The 11,711-nt window shown below is 39.8% G+C and overlaps 2 protein-coding genes across 2 annotated transcripts in view; both read right to left on the reverse strand.

Annotated features, from left to right (window-relative positions):
- Positions 1 to 2,148: 2,148 nt before the first annotated feature.
- On the reverse strand, positions 2,149 to 7,644 carry cacng3a (calcium channel, voltage-dependent, gamma subunit 3a). Its single transcript, XM_072383815.1, has 4 exons — positions 7,056 to 7,644; positions 3,810 to 3,893; positions 3,584 to 3,724; positions 2,149 to 3,230 (listed from the first exon to the last, which is right to left on the reverse strand). Exons 1-4 carry the CDS (start codon positions 7,264 to 7,266, stop codon positions 2,659 to 2,661), a joined length of 1,008 nt encoding a protein of 335 aa, XP_072239916.1. The 5' UTR covers positions 7,267 to 7,644; the 3' UTR covers positions 2,149 to 2,658.
- Positions 7,645 to 7,989: 345 nt separating this feature from the next.
- Positions 7,990 to 11,711, reverse strand: part of prkcba (protein kinase C, beta a) — a 33,376-nt gene continuing 29,654 nt past the window's right edge. The window contains exon 17 of the mRNA XM_072384771.1: positions 7,990 to 9,619. Within this exon, the coding sequence (XP_072240872.1) occupies positions 9,467 to 9,619 (153 nt within the window). The 3' untranslated portion in view covers positions 7,990 to 9,466. The remainder of the gene's footprint in view (positions 9,620 to 11,711) is intronic.

Here is an 11,711-nt window from a genome sequence, read left to right on the forward strand (position 1 = left end):
AAAAAAATACGACGACGGACACTTTCAGAAGCTCTGTCGTTAGGTATCCTAAACTGCCACAATGGGAGCATTCTCAGAGATATTTTTGTGTTTCATATGTAGCCTAGGTTTCATTTTAAAAACAGGGGGACACCACTATGTGGAGGGAAAATATATTCCTGCATCACAAATCATGTATGTATATATATATATACATAAACGTTTTACCTAAGAGCCTACATAACGTATCTTTAAGATATGACATGTTTAGATTCATTTTCATTTATGAACTCACATAGTCCACAAACCAGTGTTTTAATGATCACAGACACTCCGAATGAAACATATTCTGACACGGATTATATCACTTGTACGGGTACTGTATAAACTGTTCCTCGATCTGAAATGTTTTATTTTGTAACGTCATTTTATCTATTTTTTCACAACCATCTGGGGAGCTTAAGAAAATATCTTACAAACACCCCTGGAGGTCCCAAATCCCTGGTTGAGAATCGCAAGCATTGAAAATAAGTGGATAATTAGTAAGCTGTGCTTCACAGCACAATATCCATAACGATGACTGTTTTAAGCAATTTCATCAGTAGGCTACTACATGTATTTGGAATGATATTGATACATATGAAAGAGTAGAAAAGCATTATGCAGGCTGGTCTCAGGTGGGCTCAGTTCAACAACACTGGTCTATTAGGAAACTGGCAACATTCATTCTGTTTGTGCAAATTTAGCATTCTCACCTACAGCTCAAGTGAAAAATGTCACCATCTGAGTCACCCTTACTCTCACGGAATACAGGAAAACATACTCAAAAATGTTTTTTTTAACTGTGATCTTTCAAAATTTATATTCAGATCTGTCATCTGTTCATCGTTTTTGTGATAACGATTGTTTGCTTGATTGTGTGGTTAATGCTAGCTGTATACCAATGAAGACATCCTTGATAGAGAAGAGTAATTACAGGGTACCAAATGGGCTCAGTGTGAAAGGTCACAGGGAAGAATTTTCCTGTGTGTTCCTCCTTCGGTCTATAGAGCATTACAGTGACGAGCGACTCCTCAGATAATAGTAGAGACCAAGCCAAGCTAAGAGCTAACAGACTGCTTCAAATAAATTGTCATCAAAGGGAAGGGAAAATGCTTTTGGTAGTTAAATGTGATGTACAGTTAATTTTGATTAAAACCTAGTATTCTTATTTCTATAACTTCAAACTTTCTTTTTGTCTTTAGTTTTTCCTCATGGTCAGCAGAAGCTGGTTGCTGCATACCTAACACAGTTATTTCACAGATATGATATTGATTGTTTGATGAGTTATAGAGTTAATCAACTGATGCAGCTCCAAACTTAACCTTTATTTTACTTTTTGTCCAGTAATCTCATGCAATCTTTTTATTTTTTCATTACTCTACAACCCATACCTACTCTTTAACAACTTGACTGTCCAGTTTGTTCCATTGTGGCGACATAAGTCATTTAGTGCTCCAGAGACGTTGTGTAGAAGAGGATTAAGATGCTCAGCTATATCCCACCCATGCCAGGATTTTGTCATGGACATCTCTGAAATAGCGTCAAAGTGCAAGGGACTTGAAATTATATAAAAACAAGACTCTCAGCTCACTATGTGTGACTTCCTTATGTGGACAATAGACACTGTGAAAGACTGAAGAAAATATATTAAATCATTTTTAGAGCTCAAAAGGTAACTGCAGTTTGGGCGTTCTTTCTTGTGAAACCGAAAAATCCCAGCCTGGATGGCCTGAATACTGCCGCTGCCATGGTAACCCTCCAGGTTTCTCTGTCTGCTCACTGTTGTGCTGATGTTCAGTATGTCTTTTGAGGCTGTTTGTCCTACCCTGAAATCATCAGTAACACAGCTCATTTATGCATGCTCATACACAGGAAGGCCTTGATATTTTGTAAACACAGGGGGTCATAACTTGGCTGTGCCTTTGTTCGTATATTTATGCTTAGCTTGGACATTTGCTTCTGCCGTCACTAATGCAAAAACACACATTTGAATATTAACTCTCACATACAGACTCCTGACTGTTCAATACAAAAGCTACACGTTGAACCACACTTTTTGCACCAGAATCTTTTTATTTATGAGACTCTGTGACATGAACATAATGTCAGAAGCCTTTGTTTCTCCTGTGGATGCTCAGAATTGTAATTCACACTCAGCCAAGAAACAGATAGGGTGGGCTCTAATGCATTTAATGGGGTTTCGATTTTGAGCATTTGGGACACAAAAATGAGGACAGGAGCAGCACATAGTTATGTCAGAGTCAGGTGTGTGTTTGTTGCCTTTTATTTCCATGACCGTTTCTCATTTTCATGGACAGCTTCTCCATTCTGTCTCTCTGAATAACTGATGCATTATTGGAAACACACAAACTTACTTGCACACGAATCACAGATATATCTACAGTAGCATTGCAGATACTAACAAAAATACTGGCTCTCACAATTGTGTTCTTGTTCATGTCTTCTATTTTTCTCTGAGTTCTCTCTTGACCTGAAAAGATTAACTGATTGACAGAAATAAAGAAAATCTGCAACTCTCTCTAAGCCAAGATAGTGAGAAGACGTCCTCGCTACTAAAGTTCTCCTCTCAGTGACAAACACACTGTGTTTTATCTCTCCGTTCCCGTCTCTGACCTCTCAGACCGGCGTTGTCCTTCGACTGGAAGCGCAGTTTCCCGGCAGCATCTCTGCGTTGTTGTGTGCGGCAGCAGTTGTTAAATCCTCCATACCCATGTTAATCTTACCGTCTTTTAGAGGCGAAGTTAAGGTGTACAACATGAACGCCGAGTCCATCGTCACTGGTGAAGGCAAACCTGCCATGGCTGTGACTTTGGATTCAGCTGAGATGAGTGGCTCTCGGCCACGCATCAAGGGTGTTTGATAAGTGTGTGAGGTCGACTCCCCTGTGCTGTGGTTGCTCTTGTAACTGTAGCGGCGGCTTCGGTTCTGGTAGTAACGGTTGCGGTAGTAAGATGAGGTGCGGGAGATGGGGGGTTTTATGAGAGAAGGCCGACCTTTAGTGCGCAGCTGTCTGTGCTTTTCAATGAACACGTGCACTGCCAGGACGCCCACCATCTCAGCCAGCACGAAGGACAGAGCTCCAAAATAAAAGGACCAGCCGTAGGAGTAGCTCTTCTTGTTGTCACTTTGACTGGGATCACCTGAGTTGGCTGATATGTATACAATGATGCCGATGATGTTACTAAGACCTAAAGAAGAATCAAGAGGGATATAGAAGGTCAATACGTGCTGAAAACTGACATGTTACCAATTAGCCGAAAAACAATAATACCTCAAGACTAATGTACACGTTTAGTGTTAAAAAATACATTTAAACAGACAAAATGCAAGAAAACATTTTTCTCAAGAGTACACCAAAACTGAAAATAGGAAATTAAAGAATGGTCTGAAAGGTTACATTCAGGTCATTAGGGAGACTATTTGACCAGCTTGCTAAATGTTTTGATCTTTGACTTTGGAAAACCAAGAGAAATGTCTTTCAGTTTTGGCCTGCTGGGAAAAATATAAGATGTTGACATCAGTGCTTGTGTTTGTGTCTGACCTGCAGAGACAAAGAGAATACCAGCGCAGAGAATGACATTGTAGCGTGATTTGTAGAATTCGCTGGCAGCTACACAAACACCCCCAAGAAATAGTAAGCCCACACTGAGGATGGGGAAGAGGCTGGAGGCTCGTACCGCTCCTGAAGAGAGTGGTGGGAAAATTAACTGATGAAACCTCTATCACAGCCATCAGAGCATACTGCTGAATACTCTATTGTTACCCACTTAGTAAATACTCTGCAGCATCCTGCTCGTAGTCTGCATCATCAGGAAAGTGATCAATGTCTTTGCAAACGCCCTCAAAAGTCCCTGAAGAAAAACACAAAAACAGGCTGTAACTGCGATCCATCACATTTGTACACTCTTTTATACACAATAAGGCCAGCCGTCCAAGAATCTGTTATGCTTCTTCATTTTTCTGCCAACACTTTGGTTTCAAACTTACCTTGGAAAGCAGCTGGAATGTCATAAGATTTGTAGTTTTTTTTTTACAATCATGAGGGAATTCATTTTAACAGATTCAAAATGAAGTCTTTATCAGACTTTACTCCGTCTCAATAATCTGGACTGAAGAAGGTCAGTGTTGCTATGCGTCATTGGAAACTGTCCAGCCTATCCTTCCACTGATAAGATGACGCCATCAGGAGTTGTGTCAAACTGGTTTAAGCTTACTACTGGGCCCTATTTTTACAAAGATTCAAAAGATGGTAAGCTTTTTTAAAAATGTTTTTCCATGCCTTTCATGCATTTTTACTGTCTGGTAGTCACAGCAGATGTGCAGCGGGAGAGTGGCCACTGTGCAGACAGTGACATGGAGCAACACAGATGCTCTTTGGTTGAGAAAGTTCATAACAATATGATGCAAAAGTGAAATGTAAAAGAAGTTCTGAATGAATACGTAAAGATTTCGGATTAATTCAACTCACACACTGCAAAGCGTTTGTGAATCTCACACATATCAGTGCTGAGACAATAATGTGGGAGCAACCTGGCTGCACTTTTATCCTACTCTATTTTGAGTTTTTTCTTCTTCTTTTGTTTTTTTGAAAATCATGGGAATCCCACAGATGTGAATGAGCAAGGGACCAATTAGCATCACATAAGCTAGTTCAAATAACAATGTCCATTTCCCATCCTGAACTAGGAAATCCATCTGCTGAAATCAAAACAATAAATTATTTAACACTCAGTAATGTTGTTTAGTGACCTTTTAAACTATCATGCCACTGACACATAAATAGACTGAGCATAGTAGCACAGAAGCAGTAATATTCCTACAACAACAGATTATGATACATTTAGTTTGGGTAGTGAAAACTCAGTATTTGTTTGTTTTTTTTACCCATCTAATACTGATACGCAACTTGGTGTGAAAATATTCCTCACAGCTGTCCTGATGTTGGTGAAGCACAAAACAAAATAAGTCTTGAACTTGAATAACCGCGATACCATTTCTGCAAATATATGCTAAACCCTTCAGAAAACAGACAGTATGATTAAAATCATACCTCAAGTAAGTGTAACGTGAATGTTTTCTTTTTTAGTCATGAAGTAGAAGCTCAGCATAGCTGCATTATGATTAAAGAAGCTTCTCTTTGGGACAAGACACTCCATTTCAACCACAAGAACCAGGAGTTAAACAAAGTGCCGGGGAGATATTTACCCCACAAAACAACTCTGGTAAGTAGGTAGTATGTTTGACATTACCTGTATTTTGGGGCTGAGGTGGTCAGGCGAGCATAAGAAAGAATGAGGAGAAGTGAATCGAAATAAGAGATTGATTGCTGATCTTTTAATAGCATTTACTAGCGTTAACATTCAACAATACAAATAAAAAAAAACTCCCGCACCTCAGCACAACCCTGCAGGAAGGTGCGCTCATTTCTTCTTTTCACTGCTCTCTGTCTGTGCACTGAATCTAGGTTATTCATTGGCATTTGTTGCAGAGAGATGTGTGGTCAAATACGAGTAGACACAATCCTCCATGGTACTGACACTTTAATGTAAACCTACGAAGAATCAGCAAACAGCCTGATTCAAGCTTGCTGCCATCATTACTCCATCCCTTTCGATATTTACACACAGGCATATATTGATGAGTTTGTTCCTGCTTGCAACACTGATTTGACCAGTATTGACTGTGTGGTTGGATCGTCATGGTTACCAGAACAAAAGTCTCTGAGTTGCTACAACTCACCCAGGGTGAGTGAGAAAAGTCCACCACTGGGAAAACATTCATTTGGATTGTTTTCAGGAACACATTTGTTTCTATACACCTATATCATTGTTAGCATTTTGCCTCAGGCTCAGTCACTATTCAAACTATTCAAATTTATAATAATTGGGGGTCTAGCAGCGACGCTGCAGACACCCATTGTTATCTTACATTGGTGTTTCAAATCTGTATCTCATTGTGAACCTGTCCCACAGTGTTTAATAACCTCACACAGCCAATGCATACAAATATCTCTATCAGCTCTTCTGGCCTTATCCTATAGTTATATATTCCATATGTTGACCTGGCAGCTTCCAGCTATAGATCTCTCTTCCGGTTTGTGGCTTTTAGTGACACAGACAAACTCACAAGTAACAAATCATGTCGAGGAAACATTGATGTCCTGTGCATGCTTAGTTGCCTCCCCATTAGACCATTTTAGATTACATTGAGGTAGTAGCAGAGGGAGGGGCAGAGAGGAGCAGAGTAGTGAAAGAGAAATATAAGACAGAGAAAGAAAATCCACAGCACATTTTCTATGAATTCAGAAAATTAGCAAAGAAAACGGAAGACATGACTGTAAGACCAGGAATGGTCTCATTAAAAGGCAATGAATGATAAATGTAATTTCCATCCATCCCTGATCCAGGATCTGAACCCTGCTCTATTTCTCTTCAGGATACATCCTCATTAATTCAGTCTATATTAAAAAATGAATGAATCTTTGACAAAAAGGTGAGACGTGTCACACTTAAATAAGTCCCTTTGCGCGATAAGATATTTTCCTTAGGCACAAAGAGATGCGACTAATCAGTGAACCAACTTTTTGCTGAGCAGCTGCACGTTTATTTGAATTTTAGTTTTAATCTATTTTTTTCACTGTTCAAAATAGAATTTTGAATGGAAACGTGATGCTTTCATTAGAATGATTCGTTATCTAATTCATTAAAAACTCATCAATATCACCGCTTCAGGTTATATGGGAGTATGATTTATATTCATGTCAATCAAAATGCGTTTGACTGTAAATGCAAATATTGCTGTAGATATAAACACCTGTATTACATTTTATAGCTGGAAGTGCCCCTTATAAAAGGGCTATATTTTAAAGGAAATTTCTTTTCCTGGTTTAGAAACCAGCATGATGGTGAAACTTTTGAACTCGGTTATGAATGAATGAATTAGAAAGAGAAAGGAAAAACAAAACAAAAGACACACACGGACCGGAGAGCATGCACAGGCAGAGTGTATCCTACCCTCGGTGCAGCAGGTCCTCCACAGACCCGAGTGGGTTAGAACCTCTTCGTTTTTGTGAACAGTCTCGTTGTCGTTCAGGTTCTTGGAGCGGCACATTCCACGGGAGTACAGCCAGTAGTCCGTGCCCACGGCGATGGTCATGAGGCTGAAGGCGCAAAAAGCCCCCGCCGTGGTCAGTAACATCATCACTCCTCGGTTACACACCCTCATGTCGGCCTTGCCTCCACCTCCTCCTCCGCACCGAGGAGCCCTCCAGAGGACCAACACTTGCGGGATTTAGAAACTGTTCAGAACCAACTTCTGGTGTCTTAACTTTGTGTAGTTCCAGTCGCCTGAAGGACGCGCAGATCTTGAACGCATTATCCTGTGCAGCCGGCGCAAAACTCATATAGTTGGATAACTGTACGACGAGACGCTCATTACGCACATCAAACTTTGTTCAAAGCGTACAAATGTTTCCATGTAAAAGCCACAAAGGAGGACCACGGGCTGTTGCCATTTTGTCAGAGTAATAAAAGGAGCTGAGAGGAAAGTAGGAGGGAAGCCTGAATGGAGTAGTTTGGTGAAAACACCATCAGCAGCGATACTCTGGACTCGCTCTAGTTTGTTGTAGCTCAACACTGTGAAGCTCATGTCTGCAGGATAACCCCGCCTGCCAGAGAGCATGTTTATGTATGTGTGTGTCACATTGGGCCTGTGGTAGTGAACCAGCAGTTCACTTCCAGTTCAGCAACACGGAGAGCAGCACAGTAATATGAGGGAGAAGTGAATGAACAGGAAGACATTTAACTAAACGTTGTACAAATTTCAAATCTTTGCTATTTCCTTCTGTCCAATCCAAACACAATTACAACTGTCAGGGTGTAACATTTTGTCAGTGCGTTTCCAAATGAAAATTGAAAGAGGAAAGCATAAAGACCAGAACTGGTGAAATGGTTTCAGGGTTTCTTTTAATGTTCATTCTGTATGTACCTCTCACACATAGGTAAAGATGGTGCATGCATCACATGTATACTGTACTTTAAAATGTTATTTCTTGAGGTCCTCCTCTTAACCTCTTGCATTTTGCATAGTAAATATCCCCATATCCCCCCCCCCCAAATATCTTTATCTTACTATCATATTACCTTAGAATGTAGAGATTTGAAAGTTAGAGAACAAGGGAGGAATGAAGGAGGAAAATGAGAGAACACAGATAAAGTATAGCTATACAGCAAGGGACAAGATGAGGAGAAGGTTAGATAGAAAAAATGGGAAACCAAAATATCTAAAAGTGACATCAAAGAAGTCTCAAAGAGAAATGGGATCAGGCTGTGAGGAATAGCAGAGAAGTGTATAATGACATGATAAACACTTCTACCTCTAGATCCCATTTCTGTTTACACACACATGTCAAACACAAGTCATACAGAAGTATACATCAACTCTCTATGTTCATTGATAAAGTTCCATATTTTCTGGTCATGGACAGCCATGCAGTCTTTGCTCTGATCCTTGTAAAGCAAACCTCTCAGCTATGCATATTCCAACACTTTTAGAGATAACAAAAAATGGCAGAGTGGAAATCAAAAGCTGGAATTAAGCGAGGATTTCTCCGAAGGGACTTGGATCGATACATTCAAAGACACCTCACAAGGTTTTTTGTTCTCCTCTGCGATGTCAAAAGCAAATCTTAAACTACTGTACCAACGAACATGGCATGCATAGAAGAGCTCCACCACAAAGACTGTATAGGCCTACACAGCACTAACCCACTGCATACATAGTGCCATAGAGAAAGAAAAGAGAAAGACATTTGTACACACCACTGCCAAACAGGCATTTCTCCCTTTTTTTTCTTTTTTTGCATCAGTTTGGAAGACAAGACGTGTTTGAGATGAAGTTCAGGACTAACTTTGACATGAGGTTATAAATCAGTACCGTCAGTTTTCCTTCCCTTCATTTTGCAGTCTGCGTAGATGTGTATGTGTGTGTGTCTATGTGTAAGCACATACATGGCATACTGACTGTGGAATGCTCATGATACAACTCTTACAGGCTGAAGAGAAGGGAATCAAGTAAACAAACTCTTCGTGATCGATAAGAGCAGAAAGCTACTCCCTAGCTGCAACTCCTGACCTGCTCAGCGTGAGGTCCTGTAAATGTTACCCATCCCTGCCGTTTCCTGGAAACTGGCCTGTCAGAAGTAAAACTCAGTAAAATGACAGCCACCTGCAGGTTTAACTTTCTTTTGCTCCGTGTTTGTAGATAAGGTGACTTATAATTGTCCACTTTGGGCCTTTTTGAGGGAAGATTTCAAGACTTACATGTATTACGATTAGTTGCTGGATAGATCTTAATGAAATGTTACCGGGCTGCATGGTTTGGAGTACAGTCTTTTTTTGGGTTGCATCTAATCGACAGGATCTCCTCAGACTTGTATGACAAATTCAGGGTTGGTGTAGGAGAAGCCTTGGAACTCATTCTGGTCCAGGTTCATGATGAAGAGTTTGTCTGTGGGTGTCAGCTCCACTGGCATCTTTGTGAACTCCTTGTCAAAGTTGCCAACGTCTTGGCGTGATTTCTGCCACAAAGAGATGAGAAGAGGATGAAGGGAGAAAGAGTTAGAAATGCAAATTTAGAGAGAAGGCATACAGCGATGAAAAGGCAGTTCAGAAAGAGTGGAAAGAGAATTGATGACAAGGAATAAGATCAACATTTTCGTATGAGCACACAGATAAAGACCAAAAGAAGGACACCGGTAGTTGTAGCACACTCAAAGACAGTTGTGGAGTTGAGGCAGTTACTGTTTTGCAAACACTGATAAGTCTCAAGTCTTTTGAAGTGCGGTCAAGTCCTAAAACCTAACGTCTTTTGGTGTTTGGTCAAAGTCCAAAAAACATGTCCCCCAGTCTGCAAATGATTAGGATTGCCTGTCTAACACGGTCACGCTTTTCTGCTCGAGTTTCAACAATATTACTCAGAAGATTTTAATTATTTTCCGTGTCTTTCCTAAATGGCTCCAAGGTGATAGAACTCATTTGTAAAAAGGAGAAACACTTTGAGGTCACTGATGGTTAATAAATATGAACTGAATGAGTTGCTTTCAATGGATTAAAATTTTCAGTGCTTCGAATTTGATGTCGCGTTTATGTACAGTTATCAGATCCCCATTTGAAGTCTGATACACATATTTTAATTAATTAAAAGTGAAGGTAATAAAACCAACACAATGATGCTCAAAAACGTTTCTTAGCTTTCATATTTGGGTTTTAAATACAGTTGCTGCTACATGTAGCTGCTTTCCTATTCTGTCACTTAAGTACTCAAGTGCAGGTTTAAGTACTCAAAGGGCTTAAAAACTAACCTCACAATGTTTCAAGTCTGTTTTATGACAATAAACCATTGCTGGTATGACCACTGTTGTGGTGTTTGTTTAGAATACCATGTACTATCATGCAAAAAGGAAATGCATCCTCTTTCAATTCTAAGCTTTGACATATAAGAACACTATAAAAAAGATTTCCTCGTCATAAAATTAAGTAAATACAACCTCAGATAAACAGCAACACGTTATATTACACGTTGTCATTCATTTGACAAAAACTAAGACAAAATGCTGAAGCAGTGTGTAAACAAATTGTTTTTTTAAGAACTACATCTCACAATTCAAAAGTTTGTAGGTCTACCTTTATCAGTTATGAGAACATTTTGGCCGACTCCTCTTTATGACGATCTGCTGACATTCGTTTCTGCACAGCTTTCCTAACATCCCTCTACATCATTTCTATCAGGTTGAAGGCTGGACTTTGACTAGGCCGAAGTTTATTTTTCTTTTTAGCCCTTATGTTGTAGATTTGCTGCTGTGTTTGAAACCATAGTTCTGCTGCATGACCCAATTTCCTCTAAGCTTTAGCTGCCAGACAGATGGTTTCACATTCGACTCTTACAAACCTAAGATGTGCTGCCATGTTCTTTTCGGACAAAAGACGCTTTCTCCCGCAACCCGACCAGAACAAGCCAAACTTGTTCAGTCTTTTTCCAATTGTACTGTCATGAACTCGTAAGGTGTGATTTGTAGCTGTGGGGGGGGCTACAAATCACACTGTTTTGGCATTTTGACTTGGATTTTGTCAAGGAAATGGAAAGGCACAATATATGAAGTGTTGCTGGTCATTTCAGATTGTATTTAAGTTCAAGACCTCAGGAGGGCCAGATCATTTTCATCACGTCTTGATATGGAACACTTTAGAACTGAAAAATTATGTAGGAGTATAGAAATCCTTTTTCTGTGCAAAAGGAAATGCCGACTGATTGTTACACTGACTTGACTTTCAATAGGTTTAGGCTTTTACATCATCTGCTCAAGCAAAAACCACATACGAACAGCTTCCTTCAAATTAATTATGGAGTTCAGTTTTACATTTGGACCAGTTTTAAATTTTAGTTAAGTTTTGATTTTGTCAGTCATTTCTATTTGTCCGTAAATGGTGGCACCACCAGGAGGTTTTAATACACGACTCAAGGGAGCAAGTCGATAGAAAACAAAATAACCAACAGAACCAGAAAAACATTCAAAAGATGGAAAAGACCCACCCAAACTATGTCAACAGCACAGATGCAGAGAGATCCAAGACAAACTTCCAAAGCCAGAGGGAGGAAATGTTTCAGTGCAG

This window comes from Leuresthes tenuis, unplaced genomic scaffold, assembly GCF_036924035.1.
Source record: "Leuresthes tenuis unplaced genomic scaffold, fLeuTen1.0.hap1 SCAF_4, whole genome shotgun sequence".
Classification (NCBI taxonomy): domain Eukaryota; kingdom Metazoa; phylum Chordata; class Actinopteri; order Atheriniformes; family Atherinopsidae; genus Leuresthes; species Leuresthes tenuis.

What these genes read in the sequence shown, in the direction of transcription:
- cacng3a (XM_072383815.1), bottom strand. Translation starts at nt 7,266, where the DNA reads ATGAGGGTGTGTAACCGAGGAGTGATGATGTTACTGACCACGGCGGGG. An exon ending in GAGGACCTGCTGCACCGAGG is followed by an intron (nt 3,894 to 7,055) that starts GTAGGATACACT and finishes GTTTTTCTTCAG; the next exon opens with GGACTTTTGAGGGCGTTTGC. An exon ending in TATTCTCTTTGTCTCTGCAG is followed by an intron (nt 3,231 to 3,583) that starts GTCAGACACAAA and finishes ATTCTTCTTTAG; the next exon opens with GTCTTAGTAACATCATCGGC.